Source organism: Thunnus maccoyii, chromosome 17, assembly GCF_910596095.1.
Source record: "Thunnus maccoyii chromosome 17, fThuMac1.1, whole genome shotgun sequence".
In the NCBI taxonomy this organism is placed as follows: Eukaryota; Metazoa; Chordata; class Actinopteri; order Scombriformes; family Scombridae; genus Thunnus; species Thunnus maccoyii.
In genome coordinates this window covers 13745191-13769426 of record NC_056549.1, presented here as the reverse complement: position 1 = coordinate 13769426, position 24236 = coordinate 13745191, and the positions used below count along the sequence as shown (strand labels likewise).

Sequence of the window (24236 nt, the reverse complement as noted above, 5' to 3'; positions counted from 1 at the left end):
GCCACTACATTGAGTTGACATTGAAGTTAGGTAAACGAACTGTATGAGACTTTTGTAACAGGCTTGAGGTTTCCCATGAGGTCCATTACATACACTATATGAACACAACAGCAGTAAGCCGCTTTGTTTCGCACACCATACATTTTATTACCATAATTGATAAAATGATAAACATAGACTTTCAAGTAGTATTTGATAAAACAATGTTGGGTGATTTTTTTGATCAAAACTAGAAGGAATATTTAAGTGGGGTGAAGCCCTTTTATTTGTATTCCCGCTCATGTGAACAGTCATGTAACAGATGGAGCCTGCTGAAGGGCAGGAAAACGCCAGAAGGCAGAGCTGAACGAGGACGCTTCAAACTCGCCTCAGTGGCTTCCACTTTAGTATGAAAAAGTGGCCGTTAACAAGATGTTTATGTACCTATTCGGCTTGCTTTTTCAACAGTGATAGAACTTAAGTGTACAGTATATGAAGCCACTGAGGAAAACAAAAAAAGATCCAAGATGCATCCAAGTACTGCAATAAAATCCACCCCTAAGATACATGTTACACCTGAATGGGACGATGTGCTTGCATGAGGGGTTTTCTCTGTAACCAGCAGCTATTATTCTGTTAGGCTTTCAAGCACCTTGTTTTTAGTACAGCCACACACACATACATACACACACACACACAGATCTCACCGTGTTACATCACAAAAATATAGACACACATATTGCCACAATTCACTGATTTAAGAGATGGCAGGAGGTACATACAAATAAGAATGTACAACCAGAGCAGACTAATTTAGAACGATTGTTATTTGCCTTTACTGACAAACTGAAATAAAAGTTTTCAAAAAAATAGATTTACACAATACATATTCTACAACTAAAGTGGAATAAATGAAAAAGAAAATACAATAAAATGAAGAATAAGCTTTGCAGCAGACCAACAGCATCATGACAGTGAAACAAACAGGGGCACTTTCATCTGAAGCGCAGAGTTCAAAGCAGAACCAGCTCATGATTTCCATTGAATTTTTCCTTAATTAAGCAAAAACATGAACGATAAAAATAAATGAATAGAAGCGGAAGGCTATTTACAAAATGAAAGAGCGAACGGGGAGGGAGGAGGTGGAGTCGTCATGATTCAAAAACAGTAAAATCTTGAATTCAAAGAGCTAATATAAACCTTAAATGAAGAGCCTCTCTTGGGATTTTTCCTCGCACCGTTCATGATCAACCAGCACAGACCGCAGAGGGCAGGGATATCCAATCACGTCACAGTTGTACGGGGGTGATATCCAATCAAAACCACTCTTTAAAACAGCACAGTATCAAATCATTTTTACGTACAGACACGAGTAGAGAAGACTACTATGGTCCCTGAGGAATGAAAACCCACCCAGACTGGCCTCTCACATGTTGTACACACACACACGCGCACGCACGCACGCACGCACACACACACAGTACTTGTGATCAAGTTTTCTCGAATCCCGCGGAGCTCCATGAGAAACGACTTGCTCCTCTGGGCTGTTCAAGGATGTCAGGATCATCACAATGACATGTTTCTACTGATTCATCACATCTGTAAACCCCCCCCCCCCACCACCACCACCACCCCCACAGTTCTCCCATCAGTTTACCCCACACTCCCAGCTCCCCTCTTCCCCCTTTTGTTCCTCAGTTTTAGTTCATTTCAAGTCTGGAGCAGAGTAGAGTGGCCTCATCGAGACAACACAACTGCCTGATCTGCCGTTCACTGCAGGCATTTGTGTGGCTGCTTCCTAAATCCATGAACCCATAATGATCAGAGAAGGGTAAAAGTGAAGACATGACTCTCAAGAGTTGGTTGGTGGTGGTGGTGGTGGTGGTGGGTGGGGGGGGGGGTGTAAGTCGGAGATGGCATCACGAAGGTTGTGCTGTGTGACGTTTTAAAAAAATGATCAACCTCTCTCTGCATCGACATTATGGAATCCAGGGGAAATACAGGCGCCGTGCTAAGACTGGCTGTAGGAGTTGCTTTGGTTCCCGTTGGAGCTCTGGTCACTCTCACTGGAGACAGGACAGCGAGACAGATGGAGAAAATGATTACACACATTTCACTGAGATATATGACAGAGTGTCAGGTTTCCCCAAAATAAGCGACATAGTGCTGGGAGCGCTCTTACAAGAGTAGTCCATCGATTTAGTGTTGCACCATAATATTGTTGGACTCAAGATGAACAATTTAAAAACAGAATTGATGCAGCAGAACCAGACAGAACCTTTATTTATTCCATGTGTTCTTCCTTCTTGTCATAACGCCTACATTACCCACAATGCAGCTCAACCAGAGATGAGGAGCATGATACAGGTCTCAATTTACATCATTTCAGGCAATTTATGCCACAGCCTGTTCATATATGCAGTGTTACTCCCCGAGACCTATTAACAGACTCTGATGTGGCACACTTCCTCACTAAATCGGCCACTTACACATTTATAGTAAAATATCATTTGAAAAAAGTGCTAAAAGAGACTATTTCTTTATTTCTCTCTTGAAAAACTTTATGCACATTATATTACGACACATCAGTGCAGTACACAATATTTAGTGGGTCTTTTTTTTGTTGTCATAACATTAATTTAGCTGTCGGGAATAAATTGTAAATGTGTCACATTTATCATGTTTGGGAAAACATGATAAAAACCCAGTCTGGTTGTCTGCAAGTAGGTTAAAGTTTGATTCAGTCTGACATCAGGTAAATACAACTTTATGCTGTTTATATATGGTTAAAACAAATTACTAGACTTGATTTACTGTATATTTTACTCGAAAAAGACAGAATCTATCAAAGAAAACATATATATACTGTATGTGATGACCGGCTTTTCGTACACAACCAAGTCAGATTTACCTGTTTGGAGGTGGTTTGGGTTTAGGCATCTTGTTTAGCACAGCAGCTATCTCCTTCCTGTCATCAAAATTTTTCCACTGGTCATAGAGCTTCAGAATGACTCGGATAATCTCCAAGATCTTAATAGAAAACACATAAAGTTAATTCAGGTTTACCCGCCGCTGCTCCATACAAAAGAAGTTCGAAAATGTAAAGCAAAATTGATCCCTTTCTATAACATGTTATATAATAAATATGCACTAACTTTATGCTTTAGATTAACATATCCATTTAAAGAGATGAATTTTTCTAAAACAGCTAAGGTTTAAGTGACTCAGCTGCTTTTTAAACTGTTGTAAAAACACAAAATTCCACTCTTGTCTACATAATAGTGAAAATATGTTTCCTTTACTGCCAATACTCATGTCTCACTTAGCAACCTACTTTATTTGTTGAAATTCAACTATATTCAGTCCAATTCAGTTGGACTATAAACAATGAAAAATCTTCAAGTGCTCAAACTGCATATTTTCAGAGGCACATCACATCACCTCCACTACAATTTCACCACTAGTTTAATGAATCTGTCATAGTGAATTGGCTTGTGTGGCTGGAACGCAATGTTCTTCAATTCAATCATTATTTAACTTTTCTCATGTTAAAATATTTATACATACCCATTATTTATTATAAATGCTCAGTCTGTGCATGTATGACACTATGAGCTTCGTGTCTGAAGTCAGCTGTAAGCAAAACCTCGACTACAAAGTGCAGTTACAATGCAGGAAAGTAGACCGGTAACAACAGTGATCTACGTTGTAAAGAAGGTATAGTGAAGCTAAATGTGCAGTAGTGACCAATCTTACTTTGTCCATGTCAACAGAGAGCTCTGCAAACCACTGTCTGGCATCTTTCTGCTGCACCACACAGGCGACATGCAGACAGGCTGTGGGAGGAAAAAGCGGAAGAACTGATCACGTTACATCTGATAAATTTTATGTGAAGCCGCAATGAGAAATACATGGGAACAAATCTTACCTAGGGCGATCATGAAGGGAGGGTAGAGCAGACACAGATCTGTCCTGTATGTGTCATTCACTATTCGCCTGGTATAGACAGATGACACCAGAGAGTAAGGCTACAAAAATAGCTAAATTGCTTCTAATTATTTTTCATGTTACCAGGTCATTTCTACTCACAAAAGAGACACATGGATAAAAAGTACACAGACAAAACCTACCAGGCCAGAGGCAGCAGCATGTCCTCCTGTCCCATATCTTGCACGTACTGCAGCAGTGGTCTGTAGGGGTGGTACACTATCAGGCAGCAGTCCTGAAATATAAACCACATCAACAATCAAGTAATCTTTCAATCAATCAAGTGAAAATGCGGCCGACAGTACGGTAACAGATGTAGAAAGCTCTCTCCGCTCACCATCAACTCCAAAAGGTAGAACTCACACTCTAGTATCTGTAAAGACACAAAGCAGGATTGTACTCAACATCCAACATGTCGGAGCATGTAAACAGACCCTATTTCTATGAGCTTTGAAAGGAAACACAGACGACCGCTTCTTATTGAGCTCTCTCACATAAAAATACACTCTTGTCAGTCAGAAAATAGTGTTTCATATATGATATGTTTCTTTGGGCAGTTTATGATGTCTCCTTTAGAGTGTGTAGGGAATCTATTTTCATGTGACAACATGTGTCACTAACACTACTTCATTAAATCATATTATATCAAATATTTAGATCTACTAAAATCTATATTTTGCTTTTAATTTCTTTTTACATCAATAAAAGGAGCACAGATACAACATTTCCCAGTCACATATGTTGTCTGCTACTGCTAAAAGAAAGACAACATAATTTCCCTCCTTCTTTGACACAAATTGAATTAACCTTTTAAACACTGCGGCTGTTATCGTGGCCCTCATCTGTCTCGGTGCCACCACCCCAATTACTATGTCTCCAGAGAGTAGACATGAAATATGTTTGAGAGTCGCAGCACCCCGCTAACTCATTCTCTTCTGTGTGAACCCCTCCCTCCTTTTAATCGCTCCGAGGTGGCTCACTATAAATAATAATTTGCACAGCTTTCTGGACAGTGTGTCAGAACAGCCCTGGTGACGTCCTAGCAACTATGTGGAAATGGAGGATAAATAAAATACTGGCGGCGCACACCACTTCATACTACAGTGAGAGATGCTGCGCAGAACTAATACGTTCACGCTGGATGACAGCCATGGCCGAAACCATCCTCCACAGCAACAGAGATTTTATCGTAGGTGTGTGAACAATAGTTGTGGAATCTCTCGTATTGGTAGACACCGACGTGGCAACATTGTGATACAGTGTAAGGGGATCTTGGCATGCTGTAATGTGGCACTGCAGTGCATAAATAACTGCAGAGGAAGCAGGAAAACAGTTATGTGTTTAACGTCTAGCACAGTCGATTCACTGACATATGGTTTATTTGAGCAAGTGAATTATGTCTACTTTTCTTTTACTGTTTTAGCATGTGTGCACCGTACTTGAGTTTAAAGCGTCAACAATTTGATTTAGATTTGAAAGAAAATTAATCGCAAACTACTTTGATAATTGATTAATTGCTTTGAGTTATTTTTTAAGAAAAAATGCCAAAATTCTCTGGTTCCAGTTTCTTTAATATGAATATTTTCTGGTTTCTTTAGTCCTCTATGATAGAAAACTGAATACCTTTGGGTTGTGGACTGTTGATCGGGACAAAACGAGACATTTTAGGTTGTGTCTTTCTTTGGGAAATGGTGATTCACGTTTTTCGCCATTTTATGAGTGATCGATTAATTGAGAAAATAATCAATTAGTGTCGTCACACGCACTCCTCAAACACACATCTGAACACTCTAATAAGGCACTTGTCCTTGTCATTGTATTATTATGACTTCTAGCTGTGTGATTTTACTTTACTTGTCTTCAGTATGTTGTTGCATTTACTGTTTCATAAATGTTACTTTTAATGCTTATTTACACTTTGCATTTAGTGTAAGTTCATATGGACAACAGCATCTAAATGCCTATAATTTAAACTGTTACAAAGGCATTTTACTTACATGATTCATTCTGTAAGGGAACTCCTTTGGGAAGGCATAGGAAAATCTTGTTTTCACTGTTTGAGAAAAACAAAACATTATAATATTATAATAATACAATTTGGGAGATTTGTACTTAGGGTTACACTGGTGCTGTCTTCATGTCTAGGAAAATACATTAATGAATGTCACTTACACACAGATGTTGCAGCAGAGATCAGTCTGGTATTGGACACAACTCCAAATTCCTAAAGGGACACGTTTGAGCTCAGATCAGATAAATACAGCAGCAAGGGAATTAATTCAAATAGGTAAAAGAAACGGAAACCACAGGCTCTCTATGGATTTGTATTTTGTTCACCATTTATTTATTTCAGATGCTAAAAATGTCTTGTCTTACTTCCATACCTCAACTTTTGAAGCCAGGAACACACAGGTAGGAGCCATGAGCACCGGATCTATGCTTTTCAGGGAATACCTGCAAACATAAAGAGATTTTGTCTGATTTTCTGTTGGATTCTACGAGTAAGATTTAGGAATGTCAGGAAAAAAAATGCACAATAAAGATCCTACTACAATGCTCAGAGCTACAATAATCTAACACTGACTGAAGGAAAAGGGCCTACAAGCTCAAAGCATCAACTTGGCCTGTGTTATGTTTACATTATCAAATACCTCAAAATCAATAATGTCATATATTTTGGACAATATAATAGTGCATTTATATGATGTTCTAATCTAAAGTAGGTGTGGATGATAATGTTTTAGGAAAAAAAATCATAGTAATGTAGAACTTATGTTCACCTATTCAAACAAAAAAGTCAGATATATGTCAGATCACCTAAATGTAGTGCAGCTGCAATGGCAAAAGGGGGCAACATTTAAGCTGTACAACCATATTACTATAATGAAAGTCTCTAATGAAATCTAGTCTGACACCACTTCATATATTAATATTATAAATTATTAGATTTTAATATTACATTGACACATCGATGCTCTACTGTTTCTTTACCTGGCATAGAAGCGTTTGAAGTACACAGTTGCAGTAGCAATAACCTGCTGCCGCAGCTTCAAGTGTTCCCCCAAAGCCTGAATGACTGAGAGAGATGGAAGAGAATAATTTAACATAACACAGACTGACTTGTTTAAACTATAATTTTTGTTTGATTATAATAACAAGACAGAATGTCAACAAGGTACAAGCACAGAATATTTTACATTTCTCTTACACTTAATAATACACTTAATCAATTACCAGTTGGACTTGTACACATCATGGCACTGTTTTATTATATATAAAGGAAGTAACAGGTATTGGAACTGATGAGTGCAGAATCTCAAGTATGTACACAGTTAGACAAATGTAAATACCATTAGCAAAGAAGATTTGCAGCTTCCAGTATTCCTCTTCTGAGAGAAACTTCAGGTCCTTCTGGCGCTCTTTCATTAGGTCCTGTTTATCCAGCACCCACTGGAGACTTTGAAAGATAAAATAATGGTAATTATCAGTTATCCCACTGCTAACGCTGGTTAGTGAAACTGAAAACATCCAAGCTAGCGGGTAGCACAACAGGATATTCAGACCTCTAGTTTGTGTACGCCAACTATTTTGCTGTCGCGAAGCATGACAAGTAAATCAAAAACTAGTGTAGTTGATGTTTTAAACATTGTGTTTATTTTTAAAGCCTTTTTAGTTGTCTTTTTATCTATATAACCATTTTAATCGTAGCAAGAGTTCATCGCAGAGGCTAACGCTAGGCCTCACAACAAAGATGATCGTCTATAAAATAAAGATGTAACACGTCATATTTTTAATTAAAACTTACTAATGAGAGCTTTGCCAGAAGTTTCCCGCCATATCGTAGCAGTTGAGGTAGAGAACTACACTTAAAATCTATATTACTTTCCTACAAAGAAGTAGTGGATATCACAGATAAAGTAGTTATGCTAAGCAGACACTAGAGTAACATAAAAAGCCTTCCGGTGAATGACAGCGGCCTTAATAGCATGGTTCCGGATTTTTGTTTCCGCCAGTCAAACTATCGCAAAAGAAATATTTACACGTCTGCTTTTGTTTTAAATCCCGAAAGACACGTTTTCATAATTTCATAGATAAAATAATGGATATGCTATGAGATGAGATCACCCCCATCCCCCGCTCCATTAATATTAATGCAGTGGCTCTCGAACTTTTGCACGACAAGGACCCCTAAACCGACACAAATAAGACCACGGACCCCCATTTGATAAGGTTTTTGCTTTTAAAGGTTTTATTACAGTAAGTGTATGAAACCCATGATCAAAATAGTCATGCATTTTGTCATTGTGTTACTTATGGATGGAATTATAGTGGGAATAAATGATTCCCCTTTTTGCTGGGGGCTCCTTGGAACCCCCTCAAGGACCCCTGGGGTCCCTGGACCCCACTTTAAGAACCACTGACTTAATGCACACACACTACTGTATGTGAATGTGCAGCTTAATTATGTAAACATTCGTAAACCCCTGTTAAATTTAATTACGCCGTAAAATTAAGATTCTTGCAGTCGTCTTTGCAGTAAGTTCATTTCTTGACGTGACCTTGATAGATGTTTGCAAGGACCGTCACTCTGGGGTTGGGAAGGTTCAACATTCCTCTCAAGTAGTGTTGAGGGAAGGGCTGAGCTTATAAAGACCCCTTGAAAGTGGAAGTGACCAGTTCCCAGCCTCCAGTTACAGTTACAGCAGATACAGAAGCGTCAACATGAGCCGCAGTCCAGAGAGGATGTCTTCGTACCGCCGTCATTTCGAAGGCACCCTGGAGGCTCTTCCTGCCTACCAGATCCGGGTGTCCAGTCCGTCTCCCACTCGCAGGGAGACCCGTCGTCGGTCGGCCAGCTTCACCCGAAGTGACAAAACAATGGGGCTCAGGGCCACCTCCAAGTCTGGCATGACCAGGTGGGTCACCTATATCATTAAAGCTTTGCAGAGTGTGAAGGTATATATGTTTGAATGCAAAACTTATGCAACAATTAATTACTTAATTGAAAATCACTACATATGTGATCAGGTTTTGGTTCACTATTCAGCTTTAATGAAAGATGATTCATATTGGTAAAGTTTGGGTGCACAGAGTAATGAGTGATGAGCAACTGATGTAAAAGGTAGTGAAATTATGGGAGGATAATATAGGAAATTTTAATCACAGACTGGCCAGGAAAACCTGGACTAGACTAGTTAACTCCCACTCTTGAGCAAGGCACATGAAACCACAGTTAAGCTGCTCAGATGGCAACGCCAAGTTGTGAATGTGTGTGAAGCAACGCATTGAGTAATAAACTCTACTTGAAATGGAAAAAAAATGTATAAAATGAAAACAATAATTTATCGTCTAAATATCCTTTTCCGGTCCTGTCTACAGCAGTGTGAGTATGGGAACGTTGTGCGTTGGTATGTCCATGGGGCTCGAGCCAAAGCTGGACTTGGATGCGGCTGCAGCAGAGAACCAGGCTTTTATGATGACTCGAACCAATGAGAGGCAGGAGATGGTAGCTCTCAATGACCGCCTGGCAGCGTATATTGAAAAGGCAAGAAGCCCCAACCACACACACAGGCACACATTTATACATTTGCTGTCATATATCACTTCTTAAATATCACATTAATCATCATTATTTTCATTACTTGACATCCTAACTTTGAAATCTGACTCCTTTTTTGGCTTTTCCCACTGTGACCTCTTTGGGTCTTTAGCCCATAATGACATGAACTTGTAATCATTAGGTAGACCTATATCTTTCCTCCTGTAGGTCCGTACACTGGAGTCACAAAACAAGCGACTGGAGGCTGAGATTGAGGACCTGAAGAGCCGCTATGTCAGGCCATCAGGCCTCATGCAGCTATACGAATCACAGCTGAAGGAACTCCACAGGGATGCTGAGCAAATAAGAGTCCAGAGGGTGAGGAAGACTGTATATCATGACTACAACACATTTAGATCATGGCATGTTGTTCTGACTAGTTGAGAAGCCAGTCTCTGTGGTAACATTTCACCCCATTATCGACTTAATTTTTCCTTGTAACAACCGGGTCTATACAGGATGTGTCTTTGGCAGCCAAGGAGGCTATGTTGGGCCAGTTGGACACGCTGAAGATCAAATATGATGAGGCTGTTGAGGCGAGGAAGAAGACGGAGCAGGAGATTGAGGCTCTCCGTCCGGTAAGGCTCAGTGGAAAGTCTAGCTTTTCCCAACTTTGAATCAAAAAGTTATCCAAAGTTGTAATTTAGGAGAAGGCTTATTTTTTATTTCACATAACCCAAACCTTATGTCCTAGGATGTGGATAAAGCCACTTCAGTACAGATTGCGCTGGAGAAGCAGCTGGAAAACCTGGAGGTTGAGCTGGCCTTCCTACAGAGAGTTCATAAGGAGGTAACATGTGTGTCTGTCCACCTGTCTGACCATCAGCACACTGTGTATATGAGTCAGTGGCTGGTGGCTGGCATGCCATTCATTTTGTCATTAATGGTTTAATGAGCTGGTAATTATCGTTATGACAGGTTTTACTTAAACCGAGACCTTGTTGATGGATAGAGTGAGTAACACTGTAAACATGGCAATTATCAGCATAGTGTGAAGGGCACATAGGAAGCTAATGGGGAAAGCTGTGATTAACCTTTAGTGCAGATTGGTGAAGTGAACCTTTCCTAACAACATAAAGCAACGTTTCCGTTACTTAACCCCATTCCAGGTTAAATACTGTGCCCATGTGGTTTTAAAATCATCTTTTATACCTTTTGAGTCATATTACTGAAGTTGTATAAAACATCATCTTTCTCTCTCTGTGGTTTGTGATCCACTGAAAGGAAATTGAGGAGCTGATGCAGGAGATCTATTCAGCAAACTCCAAAGTGGCCCTGAGCTTTGGTCTCCCAGACCTCTCCTCTTCTCTCAAACAGATCCAATCTCAGTACGACAGCATCGCTGCCAAAAACCTACAGGTATGGCACAGCCTTGAAGCCACATCATGTTCACTTCAAATCTTCTTCTTTGCTCACACATCTTGAACCATTGATGCCTTAAGTTTCTCGGAACAACAATCTTCTCCTCTCTAAAATGGGATGACAACTCGATCTGCATCATGAAGAAAGTCCACCAAAGACTTTTCTGCACCAGCTCAAAAAGTTTAGGGTGTCCAGTGAGGGAATGCGATGCGATCTCACCTTTCCTACATCTCTGTGGTATTGCAACTCCACAGCTCAGCAGTGGAAGCAGCCAGACAGAACTGTTTGCTCTGCCTCAAAATTCATCATCTGCAAACTCACTCCCATCTCTGACATATACGAGACCCGCATACAGTGCAAAGGTCTAAAAGGACGACAGGACTCCGCGCACCCTGCCAACCCCCTCTTAATAACTTTCCCCTCAGGAAAAAGGCTCTGGGCCATTAAAACTGAGACATCCCATTTCCTTAACAGCACTTACTGCAGAACCATTCAATTACTAAATGGTTCCCCAATTCTGCATCAGCACTTTATGAAATCAAAACACTAACTGTATTTTAAAGCACCTGACATTTTATTTTTTGCACTAGACTTTCCTCTTGGACTGTGTGTAATGTTTTATGGGATGGGAGTTATGTGTTTTTTATTTTATTATTATGTGTCTTAACTGTTATGCTGTGATTGTTGTTCTGTCATGAGCACGATGAGGCAAATTCCTAACAACTAAGTTTTATGGCAACAAAGTATTGAATCTTGAATCTCTACAAACAACATGCAAGAAAGAATACGTAAAGTTACTCAAAGGAGTTAACATAAGATTATTAAACTATTTTTCTTCAGGAAATGGACACTTGGTACAAGACAAAGTTTCAGGACCTGAGCAACGCCTCCACCAAACACATCCAAAGTGTTCGCAGTGTGAGAGAGGAAATCGCAACCTATAAGAAGGATGTGAGTATTATTTCCTGTTCTCGTTCATGGATAGTAATACCTCTTCCTAACCTAAAAATGAGTCTGTATGTGTCTGTAGATCCTCAACAAGGAACGCGAATTGGATACACTGACGACAAGGAGTGAGTATTTGAAAGCTCAGATCCATGACATGGTGGAGAAATACAAGAAGAAGGAGGAAGATCTGGAGGCAAGTAAACTGACTTGATGTGGTGTTGCACTGATGCAATTCAGTTTTCACAGTAGGTTGCATATCACATTTTCTTAATGAATATAAAGGATAATTTTTGAACATTTTCTCATCCTAAAACTTATTCTATTGCTACAGGAGCGTATAGACGTGATTAAACTGGATCTGAGGATGACCAAGGAGAAGATTGCTCTGTTGCTGCGTGAATACCAGGACCTACTGAATGTCAAGATGGCTCTGGAGATGGAGATCACCACCTACAGGTAAACAAACCACAGCCTCAGGTTGTAAGCAGATCATAATGCCATATCCAGAAGGTATCCTGATTGTTTTACATTTAGTAGAAAATATAAGCTGGGACTGCAAACAGGGTATTTTTAGTTTTGTATGCCACATTCTTTTAAACTTCACTCGCTTCTCTTTATTTGGCAGGAAACTGATCGAGGGAGAGGACAGCCGTCTGAGCACCACGGTCCTTCACCTTTCCTTGACTGGAGCCCTGCCTCTGACTTCCACTGTCAATCTGCATGCTGCTTCAGCTTCAGTCTCCGCCGTTGGTGACACAGCCAGAAAAGGGGCAGAGAAAGCTCCAAGTGCAAGTGGAGACACCCAGACAGATGGTAACTTAGAGAAGCAGGCAACTGAGACATCTGAGAGGAAGACTCTGCTCATCAGGTAGAGAATGTCTATTACAACTTATTTGTAACACTTTTCAGTTGAATATTAGTAGCCAACCGATACAGTAATCTGTCTTAATCTTATTTCTCTACCTGTTACCCATCCTCCCAGAACAGTTAAGACAGAAGAGGACACTTATGAGAGCAACACACAGGAGCGCACCATCACCATTTCTGGAGCAGCTGACGATATAGAAGATTAGACCTGAGCGACTCTTACTGACTATATACTGTACATGTTTCATGTCATGTTATTTAGGTTTTTTCCAGTGCTTTTAAATCTTAGAATTCAATATTGATTTTAAGAAAAAACACATTGTGCAGCAATGAGAGGAATTTCCAACTTGTACACAAATAACACACCCATTTTAAGAAATTTTGCATTTTCCACTGAGACTTTTCACTAAGAGAGATAAGCACTGTGTCCCGTCGCTCTGCTCTGCCTGCTCCTAACTCTTTGTCAGCCTCTCTACTCTTTAACTCCTCCTGTGTGTCAGGAATGTGTCTTTCAAAGTAACGAAAAATAAACAACAAGCAATCATGGTTATGGTTTTCATTTCAATCAAAAGATGCGTGCAGTCATAAGTGTTGTTTTCTCTTTTTGCATTATTTATTCAATAATCTACCCAACATTCATGTAAACCTTCAATTTCACCATTTTAATTTGAAAATTCCTTACTTTAACTGTAGTAGGAAGTTACAGTATGATAAAATGTTTATTGAAACCCACATTAAAACCTCCCAGAAACGGAAATGAATAATTATGATATATGTATCCAGTATAGCAGCTTATTTATGTTACAAATTAACTCATTATTTTTAGGCACATGACAGCCTGTTTGAGATGCAATAACAAGCCAAGAGTACCATTACTTAATGTAACATAAAACCTTTTCATTGTGTTCCAGTGCCCCCCATATCTTGACATAGAAATACAGAAAAATAGAAATCGGAGTGAAGAACTAAGTGCAATTAACAGTACAAAATGATTTGGCACCTTACCAAAATAAAAACCATGATATTTTGATATATTATGACTGTAGAAAATGATGTTATCAACTGGAATTGCATTTTTAAAAAAAATCACATATTGATGGGTCAACATTGTGTGCATAAGTGTTTCTAGTGCAGCGGCCTGGGTTCATCTCCCACTCCACCTGCCATGCGATATACTGCAAGGCTGACTTCATGTGCCAGGGCATCAGCACTCTCCTGAAACAAAAAACACAATATGAGAGCAACCGAACTTCTATTCAGAGGTATTTTTTGCACAGTTATAGCTGCATATGTCAGAGAATAAAGGCCGAGCACAGAAAATTTTCCAGAACACAGAAGAAGAGGAATCCTCACCTGAGTTTCTGCTTCGGCATAAACTCTGACCACGTCCTCTGTACCAGAGGGTCTCACAAAGGAGCGGGCCAGTCTGTATTTCTTCACTAAGCTGTCAATGGCCTCCTGTAGTCCTGCTGGGCTCACTGCCCGTCTCTCTGCATCTGTTGTGTCGATCACCCTGCGGTCTGACACCTGCAGAACAAAGTCACGGTTGACATTGAAGATGAGTACAGATAAGTTCAGTACAATAAAAGTCTTCAAAGTCACACATAAAAGCTGTCAAAATCTGCTCTCCTACAGTTCCCTGAAGTGAAACCGCACTAGATCTAAGAAAGAAGGTTATCGCACTCAGTGCTAAGTACTTTTTTTTGTCTATTAAGGACTTGTTTGGAACATTTCGAGAACTCATCTTAAATAATATTTTAAGTAAGATATGCTGTTGATCAAAGTCAGAGAAAGAGGCCTTATTAAGCTATAATGATATAATTTCAAAACTGCCACTGTATCAGTTTCAGAAGGATTTCTTCAGGATGTGAAGTTCTGATCCAAGGTTAGAGAAAGCTGATTGATTAATTTAGTGCAATAGTTTTACAAAGAATTCAAGCTGAAATTCTCAACGTCCTCTGTAAAAAAAAAAAAAGGACTATTAAGGCTGTTAGAACTTTGAGTGATGCTGTTTTGTTGTGAAGGGCAAAGAAAAACAAAAAAGTGATCCATAAATGTGTATGTACCTTGACTTTAAGCTGCCTATTTGGCAGGTCACTGTAGATGGCATCCCACTGCTGGACAGTCATACCTTTGATGGCTAATATAGCCTCAATCAGCAGCATGTCAGAAATTGCATCACCTACAGTCTTTGGAAGATAAAAACACAAAATATTACTCAGCATAACAAAGAGACACAGTCTTTACATGATTTTGCTTCTTTTCATACCTTGGTTCGATGTGTGCGTGAGTGTGTGAGTGTGTTTACCTGGTTGATGACATTAATCGTGTTCTGCAGCAGGAGAGCTGCTCTCTTCCTCTTGTCATCGGTGTTGGGATTTTCAGCCAGCTGTTGGATCTTCTCTTCAGCCGCCTTGCTGAACAACACCTGACCACAACACAAACACGCAATCACACGCTGTAATGTTAAAACTTAATTAATAATTTAATAATGACAACAGACACACTGTACCGCAGCTTAGACACAGAAAGAAAGGGCTATTGTTTTGGTGCTAGAATGGTGATGATAGGTGCTTGACATCATTTGTCTGAGTGTGTCTGTTTACTCACAGTCCCGTGGCCATTTGCCTCGAAGTAGACACCAGTGTCAAACTCCTGCGCTGCATGATGCAGGTGCTTCACTCCAGTCTTAGTGCACCTCACTATTACCTAAGACACATGAAGGTATGTTAGCACTGACTTCTTTCAATAAATATAAAGATACAGGTTTGTGTGTGTTTGCTCACTTTCATAGTGTCCTCCAGATAGTGTGTCGAGCTTCCGTTAGCATAAGCGGTTTGCACCACTGCTATCTTCAAGTCTAGGCCCGCCTGTATGAGCACAAACACAATTTAGTATTTGTGTGTATGTGCCTATTCATTGTTTACATGTTGGTACGTGAGAGTGTGCACCTCTGTGAGCGTCTCTTTAAGGAAAGTGCTGATGAGTGTGGCGATCTTGTCTCCATCCAGCAAGTGAAATCGTCCTTCAGAGTCGGTGTAGTAATAAATTATTCGGTCAGCATCACCGTCAAATGAGCAGCATCGCTCACCTGCGTTTGTCTTAATGCCTTCACACAGACAGAAGGAGGAGGGGGGAGAGAGAGAGATAAATTATTGAAGTGATAACTAAAAACACCATCTCTCTTTTTAATTTCAAAATTTCCCCTGGACATACTTTATACATTTATCTGAAAAATGTTTCAAAAATTACAATTACAGAGACACAGAAATTATGACTGAGGCTTCAACTGTTACCACTGGTGTTGATGGATTTGTAAAAGTTTAACGTCACTGTACAAACATTAGTAAAACGCCAAAAAAAATTATTACTTGTGGTCAAGTACTGCATCTATGATTTTAAATAAGAAAACCACACAAACAGTTATCATATTTGCTGTTGTTGGTAGTTTGTTTATGAGTCCATACTTAGTCAGCACATAAAGGATGTTGGTGATAAAAACCTACTTTAACACATTGTTCACCTCCATCTGCACCTGCTTATCAAAAACTTACTCTACACGTGTCTAAAAAGCTCGCTCCCACCTGTTGGAGGTTTCTGCTGCACTTTGACAAAGTCGGCACCACACTCGTGATTTAGCTTCCCTTTGCTGCCGTCGTTGAAGAGGGAAATTTGCAGCTCCGTCTTTAGGTGTCTCTCCATCTCACGCACCTTCAGAGCCCCGATGCCATTAGCACCGTCCACACAGAGGTGCTTCTGGTCGTCTGTACGGTTGGACGCCTACCAGAGAGCAAAAGACGGATGAAAGGAGAAAGGAAGAAGTGATTGCTTGGTGGATGGATAAATTCCAAAAACACACACACGCCCACACAAACATACAGTACATGATTGAAGGCACAAGAAAACAATAATGACACGCCATGATTTCTTACACTCTTGGTGAGCTGAATGAAAGCTTGGCAGAGTTTGTTGTAGTATCCGTCCACTGTGGCCTCTCCATATTTGCCCAGAGTGTTCTGACAACAGACCATGAAGTGGAGCTGTGGGGTGGTTACCAATCCATAGTCTGATTGAATGAAAAGACAAGTAAATAGTGAGAAGAGAGCAACTGAGAAATTAATAAAACTAGACAAGCAAACAACAAAATTTAGAGGATACACTCAGTTTAATAAACCAAACCTTTGCTGTGACCACTGAGAGCAGATACTCCATCCAGTACTGCTTGTGAAAGGCTGGCGCTGCTGCTCCTGTTGTTAGAGAATACACATCATAGTTAATCATAAGGACATATGCCAAGAGAGAAAAATCTGTAGGTTTAACAGCCTGTTATGGCAAAAAAAAATCTATATTTCCGCTAGATTCAAAAGTCAAGTTAGTCAAGAAGAGCATTCAAGTTTAGGAGAGCCAGTACAACAACATTTTTAAAAAGTTTACCTGGTGTTTTTTTTAGTTTTACCCATTAGCTGAATGTCATTTGTGTATATCAATTAAATTAGAAAAAAATTAGTAATCATCATATTACCTGGTGTCTTTGCCTACAAACACGTTCGCTTCCTGGCTCATGTTTATGGCCTCCTTCTCTATAACGTCCTTCAGAGCAGTAAGCAATTCTTCCTGCTCTGCGTTGGCCAGCTGGGTGGCGTAGCCCTCCCATGCCGGTGTCACCATCTCCCCCATGGGGTCAATGAGCTTCACCCCGTTGTCCTCCTACACAAGTCCAAAAATAAAAGAGAGAGACAGGAAAAGGTAGAGTCTGAGTATTACATGATGACAGTCTAAACTGGCAGGATCATGTAAAATTACCTGGAGGAGGAAAGACACATAAGATTAGACAGCTAGAGGTGAATCCTGCCTATTTTAAACATCATGAGGCCAAAAGATTTTAATTGGAAAGGTTCATCATGAAATCAAAAATATGTCTTATTATAATATGTATCATAGACCATCATAGGTGAGACAGAAGGAGAAGTTAGTATTACTCTCACACCTCTGGGTTGTGAGATGCAGTGACCATAACTCCGATGGTGGCTTTTGTCTTTTTGGAGCGGAGTGTTGCCAGCAGTCCCATCCTGAACATGATGTGGTCCAGCTGTTTGGCGTTAGTCCTGAAACCAGCGGTGCCATACTGCAAAACCAACCCTGCAGGCTTAGGGTGCAGGCTGGACTGTCTTGATACTTCCTGAAACTGGGCCATCGCTGAAACACATCATAAAAACAAAACACACGCAACAGTCAGTGGTGGAAGAGCTCAGGTCCTTTATTTAAGTAAAACTAGCAGTACCACAATGTAGTGATGTTACAATTGAAGCAGACTATTGACCTTTAAAAGCCAAAGCATGGATGTATTAGCAAAAGTATCGCAGCAAAGATGTTTCAATGTCCTGCTTCACCACGCTAAAAATCAAGTGACCATCCCAAACGAGACCTTGTTATATCACATTCTTATCAGACAGGTGTGGCACTGGTTTTGGATAGAGGATGTGATTCACTGAATATGACAGTAGTCTCTGTTCAAAGTGCTATCTGATTAATTTACTTTTATTATTTTGACCATATTTTATGTTCATAAATCTAAATTCTTAAGTAAAAAGCCAAACTTTTTAGTGCTGACTGTCCATATCGAACAATACATTTCTTCATTATCTGAGTGTACAAACAAAAAAGCTGTTAAAACTTATAACCACAGTAAACTTTACAAGATATTTATTTAACTTTTCTTTATTATTGTTTTTACAACAACCTTTAGTCTCGCCGGGCGTACTTATGATTGTAAACTCAAATTGTATACATAAGGCGTTGTAAACTTGTTGTATAATTGCTTCAATAAAGCTGTCCATCAAAAAAGAAGATACAGGGTGCTTCTCAATCTACCACAGTATTTAAGAACAGAGCTGTAGACTCTGTTTAAAGGTGATCACTTCTAATAATATAGACTTTATTGAACAAAATAATTATAAAGAAAGCAGTGAGACAATTTATATTCTGACGGTTTCATCTCGGTCTCAGATTTAATTAATCCATACAAATGCAATACCGACACCGGCCCAGCAGATGATGTCATTTTGACTGTATCAAATGCTTCGAAACAGTGAACCATTTTCAATGCAGTTGCTTCATATTGATCCAGTGTTTCAGAAAGCTTTGTTTGCCCTCATCACTATCACAATGTAAAAACACTTCATTAGTAGTACAAGTCCTGCATTCAAAATCTCAAAAGCACATTGGTATTATCAGCAAAATATACATCCACTTTGACATGTAAAAGAATTCATCATACAGCAAAGTTAGAGTATATTATCATGTTATAGGGTTATTATTATTGATGCATAAATGTGTGATGTTTTAGCTGGTTGAGGAAGAGCTAACTAGTTTATACACTATTGGGAAGTTTATTTTACGTGTACACAGTACTTGAGTAAATGTCCTACACCTGATTCACTGAAACAGACATATGAAGTATAATGTAATTGTTCTGCACACATCCAGTGAGGGTATATTGATTTATATTATATATTATGACTGACAGAAAGAGTTTTGTAATGTTCTGGGATAAATCTTCTCCCTGAATGGTCACTAAAATACACTCAAAGCAGAGATAGAAGTTGTATTTCTGCCAGAGAAAACACAGCTGTTTTAAGAATACATATGAATGAAAACATACAAATATGTCTTTCCTCGGTGTAAAAACAGCAGCTGAAAGCAACGAATTGACTAAACTTTTCCATAAAATGCCAAAGAGCAAGAAGAGGGCAAAGTTTGCAGCAAATTACAGCAGCCACATGTACAGCTGTCTAGTACAACGATAAGCTCAATAAACTGAAGCATATCATTGAATGACAAACCTAACTAACTCTGACTCACTTTAACTGTCTTAAATTATATTAACACACGTCACAAACTGGTGATTTCACAGCTAAATGTTACAGACACTGCTAACAAACCAACGTTATCATTGTTAGCGGATTAAGTTGTCTTTAATTCACTTACTGTTTGGTTTTCTGAGGGATGAGTACCGCAGAGTAATAAAACAAATGAAAAGCTTCCTGGTTTTCTGGTCCCTGTCCGGTCCGCGATATGTTTTTATCCTAGGACGGCGAAGTCATAACCCGCCCTACTCTGCCCCTGATTGGCTTATCCTGATATTCCTTCCTAAATCTAACCAACCCAACCAATGAAGGAAATGAGTACTAGCCAATCAGAGGCAGCGTAGGGCGGGTCATGACTTCGCCATCCTGGGGAAAAAAAAATAGGCTTGATTGACGACGTGGCCACAGTTCCGGGTACGTCAAGTGACGCGATTACGCTCAGCGTGCCTGTCAGTGCGCCTTTCCTCATGGATGATTGTCTCCTGTTATACCCTGATAAGGGGACGTTCTCAATACTGCAACCACGCCAAATGAACATATAAATATGGCATCTCATTATTTCATTTTATTTTTTACATGCACTTTCATAAAAAAAAAAATACAAGGCGTCTTGTTTTCAGAGCATATTTGGGTAGATCAATTTAAGCAAAAATATCCACAATAACTCTGTTATAGGTTCATATAGAGCAAATATGGAGTCTGGACACGTTTATTTAATGTTCTGTTTTTCCTTCCCGTCCTAATGTGGGCCAAAATAACCCAGATCTATTATCTCAGTTGATTAACCACAAACAATTTGGGAAATTAGAGTTATCTGCACGAATATTCTTCACCTCCTTCATCTGTCATTCTGCATGCTGTGCGTGCAACCCTGTGTGATGCATAGCCTACATGCAGCAGCGCATAAGCCACAGTCACGCTCGTATATTAACCCTTTAATGCACAGCGATATGAGTTTCTGCACATTGACCCCATGTCGACTCCCCTTTAAGAGACGTGGGATGGGACGTGGTCTGTCACCCAACCCTGTCCAAGCACCCGCTGGGGGGAGGAGAGTCTAGATGGACATATAGATAGGCAAATAAATAAACAAGCGACAGGAGGAGGGGGGAAGGAGAATAGGAAATTCTGTCTTTTCCTCTTCCCGAGCATCTTGCGCTGCGCAGTATTGGCGACACCAACGGGGAGCGGTGCGCATTTTTTCTGTCGATCCGAGGAGAGGACGACAGTAGCCTATCTGAAGCGGCACTTCTGAGCCCAAACGAACAGATCAAAGCGGACAGAAACACCGCAGTCTGACAGACCAAGGGGATACTGTGGGGGTTTTTTTCTCTCTGAAAGTAATATTTTTTCATGCACAGGCGCTTGAGGGAGGCAGTCAAACCCGGTGCCCTCTCCAAACGGGATATTTGACCGACCTATGGAGAGTTGATTTACATCCCTTAATTTTGCAAAAAATATATTTGGACAATCAGAGGAGCCTCGCTTGCTCAGCATTTTTTAATTAGCTTGTTTTTTAAAATATTGCTGCGGGGCAAGGAAATAGCTTTCATTGCCAGTTGAGTGTTACATAACCGTGTGGCTTTAGCTGTCCAAGGTGCTGAACTGACAGCTATAACGGGACGAGCCGAAGGGAATTCACAGCCTTGCGTAAGTCTACTCATGTCACAGCGCACATTATCAACGTGACCGCACGATTTGATGCGAAAATAACATTTATGTAGTGGTTTGATCTCATTTTCTGTGCTTTTTTTCCGCCCACACAGAAGGTCACAGGCCTATCAATCGGGGGAAAGCACCAGGATCCGCTCACTGAACCACCGGGAAGCAGCTGGGTTTTATTCATATCCTTTTTTTTTTAAAAGTCGCCCCGTGGTGAAATACATTCCTGAGGTGGTCGATTCAACGGAGAGAAAATGTCGGGGCAAACGCTCACGGATCGCATTGCCGCTGCGCAATACCAGCTAACGGGATCAGATATGGCCCGAGCTGTCTGCAAAGCCACCACTCATGAAGTGATGGCGCCCAAGAAAAAGCACCTGGAGTGTAAGTGTAGCCCTTCTTCCTCTTCTTTCACACCGCATGGGATGGTTTTACAGGCCTATAGGCCTCATGCACACATGCAGTCACGCTCACAGGCCACATGCCACCACAACCACAAGAGCTGTGATACAATGACCAGTCGTTTTCTTAATTCACTTTGCTTAAATGGGTGTGGTGCCTTAATGAATTGATGTAGCCATGGTGATGACCCCTCTTTGACCCTTTATGTCAGCCTCCAGTAGAGATGATGGACACCCAGAGAGAGAGAGAGAGTGTAGGATAGAGGGAGAGGGAGGGAGAAAAGGTCATATTTTAAGGTAGACTGACAAGTAAACCAGCCCATTTAATTTCCCTTCTCTGCTCCTGCAAAAGCGACATTTTTTAACTTCTTATTATTGCAACAGAGGTGCTGAAGCCCTGCAAGTCTGGATAGAGCAGGAACTTTACATGTCATGTGCAAATACTTGTGAAAATGTGAACTCGAAGCATGCATGCTGTCTGAACAACTTGCAGCACATACAGTAGACACCCATCTGGGTTTTACATTGGCTATCAGCGAGTTTTGGCTCATCTGCTGGGGCTGGAAAGTCACATCTGAATAAAATTATCAAAGTCACAGTTTTATTGACACATCTATAGATGACAGCAGTGACAAATCATGATTAATCACTGTCACCAACCACAAATACTGTGTCAGACCAAAGCAGTGGCGTGGCACTGCATACAGATGATGGATGGTCTGGTTGTCTTTTGGTTGTCTGTGTGTGTGTGTGTGTCTGTGTGTGGTCGCTGGGCAGGGCTGGTCCTGTGTCTTGGGCTAGGACGTTATATCTTGTGATCCGCTCCCCTGCTGAATAATTTAATAATCAGCCAATGACTGCCTTGCATTATTTAAACAGCCAAAGGTGACAATGCTAATGCTAGCATGCCCTAGGGACCATTGCTTCCTCATTCTCTGCTTTGTCCGAGTCTTTGTGTGTGTGTCTTTCACTTTAACTGTGAACGTTGACTTGTGTGGCTGTCGAGCAACACATCAGCATGACAGTTTAACCATCGTTAGTTCAAGTCTTGAGCTTTTTCTCTAAGGATCAGACTGCTTCTGTTAACCACGTGGCACGTGGAAGGATTATTATATGCTTTAATTCAAAGATGATTCAACAAGACATAGGCTACATATGAACATGTGGTCTTCCTGCAAGTTTTAGGTTATGCTGTATCCATTTCTAGGGCAATTCAACCAGCTTCCTGTATGTAGGCCACTGTGCCTCTCATGCAAGTGTATCTCAGCAGGAGGCAATACCTAACCTCAAAAAACTGAAAACCATCTCCATTCATAACAAGATATACTCAAATAGTAATTATTTTTCTGTGTCTTGAAACAGTTCCGACTGAAAATAGTAACAACACCTTAAAAAGTCAAATAAGTGCGAGAGAAGGCCGTTAAAGTAATTGGCCACCTTTCACCATGTTGGATATATAAGTATTTAACACTAGATAGATATATAAATCGGTGGTCTTATTCCTTTGTCATGGTGACACAGTGTGTGACCCTTGGGGTGGAAGTGGGTGTGTGTTGGTGGTGGTGCAGTGCAGTTGCCGTGGCAACAGATTGAGAGTGTCAGGGGATGGCACTGTAATGACAAAGGAAGACTGTGATAAGGAAGAGGACAAATGACAGGCTTATCACCTCCATAGTGCACAGATGAATGTGTATTTTCTCACACACTGAATGACGAGTGTTTCTGAATGTATTTTTATCGGTGTTTGTTATCTTTTCCAATGGATGTGTGTTTGAGGAGGACAAATTATTGTTTTCTTTTAGAATATGGAAAAAGATAACTGGCTATAAAAGCATTTCTGATCAGTTATAAAAACCTCTGTAATGGTAAAAGATGAGCACGTGAGGAAGGTGCAGGTGTGTGAATATGGGTGTGTCACAATCACAGGTGCGCCTGCATTGAGAAATGGCTTTTTAAACCATGATTCAATCCTCAAAATGAAAACTAATAAGTTTCAATATGTGTGCAGGATGAAATGATTTAGTTTCTTTGATGCCTGTATTTGAAGCCCACACTGCAGGGAATGAAACCCAGGTGTTAAATGTGTGTTATTCCTCCTCTGTTGATTGAATTTCACATCCTTGTTATTAGTCACGTATTTGGACACCATGTTGTAGTAAAGTGGTAGTAAAATGGGCACTGGAGGGAATTTTTACAGAGCATGTGGTCCTCTCTATGTCAGCTGAAAGAGTTCACTCAACACCGAAGGCAATAGGTTTAAATTCGTCTGAGGTCATGTTGAAAATACACTTAGTGAAGAAATGGCTGTTTTGAAGAGTGGAATTCACATATAGATATGTCACGTGACCTCTAGAGGAGTGATTACTCTCACAACAAGACTCTCACAAGGGGCCTCAAGACAAATATGAGGGGTTGCTACATGATCAACAGGACAAGAAAAGAGAAAGTTGACAAAAAGTTTTAATATGTTCATATAAATTTGAGCTACTGGATAATTTTTCTGCTAAAAATATTCAAACACCCTTTGGTTGAACTGGTAAACAAATGTATTCTGTGAAAGGGGAT

At 40.2% G+C, this 24236-nt stretch overlaps 4 protein-coding genes across 21 annotated transcripts in view; 2 read left to right on the top strand and 2 right to left on the bottom strand.

Annotated features, from left to right (window-relative positions):
• Nucleotides 1-13817, top strand: part of ngs (notochord granular surface) — a 65268-nt gene extending 51451 nt beyond the window's left edge. Inside the window, exons 1-12 of one of the 4 annotated variants that reach the window (XM_042391351.1) lie at nt 8198-8223; nt 8534-8882; nt 9346-9511; nt 9734-9883; nt 10024-10143; nt 10260-10355; nt 10790-10924; nt 11768-11878; nt 11958-12068; nt 12207-12331; nt 12501-12743; nt 12858-13817. In XM_042391351.1, coding sequence (XP_042247285.1) covers nt 8689-8882; nt 9346-9511; nt 9734-9883; nt 10024-10143; nt 10260-10355; nt 10790-10924; nt 11768-11878; nt 11958-12068; nt 12207-12331; nt 12501-12743; nt 12858-12948 — 1542 coding nt within the window. In that variant the 5' untranslated portion in view covers nt 8198-8223; nt 8534-8688 and the 3' untranslated portion in view covers nt 12949-13817. Of the gene's footprint in view, nt 1-8197; nt 8224-8350; nt 8883-9345; nt 9512-9733; nt 9884-10023; nt 10144-10259; nt 10356-10789; nt 10925-11767; nt 11879-11957; nt 12069-12206; nt 12332-12500; nt 12744-12857 lie in introns of those variants that run through there. The other 3 variants (XM_042391350.1, XM_042391353.1, XM_042391354.1) reach the window with 3 other exon arrangements.
• Nucleotides 1-24236, top strand: part of LOC121882862 (clathrin coat assembly protein AP180-like) — a 51375-nt gene that overhangs the window by 5963 nt on the left and 21176 nt on the right. For 14 of the 15 annotated variants that reach the window (XR_006092174.1, XM_042391345.1, XM_042391348.1 and 11 more), the window contains exons 1-2: nt 20574-21258; nt 21375-21654. Coding sequence is in view for 14 of the 15 variants with exons in the window: in XM_042391345.1 (XP_042247279.1) it covers nt 21525-21654 (130 nt within the window). In the remaining variant the exon portion in view is untranslated. Of the gene's footprint in view, nt 1-20573; nt 21259-21374; nt 21655-24236 lie in introns of those variants that run through there. The other variant, XM_042391334.1, reaches the window with a different exon arrangement.
• Nucleotides 123-7910, bottom strand: ccnc (cyclin C). The gene is made up of 12 exons (XM_042391357.1): nt 7772-7910; nt 7317-7423; nt 6958-7042; nt 6351-6420; nt 6139-6190; nt 5964-6019; nt 4304-4339; nt 4110-4201; nt 3908-3975; nt 3736-3815; nt 2891-3009; nt 123-2045 (listed from the first exon to the last, which is right to left on the bottom strand). The coding sequence occupies exons 1-12, from the start codon at nt 7801-7803 to the stop codon at nt 1991-1993; spliced, it is 852 nt and encodes a 283-aa protein (XP_042247291.1). The 5' UTR covers nt 7804-7910; the 3' UTR covers nt 123-1990.
• On the bottom strand, nt 13332-19816 carry pgm3 (phosphoglucomutase 3). The gene is made up of 13 exons (XM_042391349.1): nt 19730-19816; nt 17730-17938; nt 17265-17449; nt 16922-16989; nt 16675-16808; nt 16327-16522; nt 15694-15851; nt 15529-15612; nt 15353-15451; nt 15051-15170; nt 14809-14931; nt 14096-14269; nt 13332-13957 (listed from the first exon to the last, which is right to left on the bottom strand). The coding sequence occupies exons 2-13, from the start codon at nt 17934-17936 to the stop codon at nt 13868-13870; spliced, it is 1638 nt and encodes a 545-aa protein (XP_042247283.1). The 5' UTR covers nt 17937-17938; nt 19730-19816; the 3' UTR covers nt 13332-13867.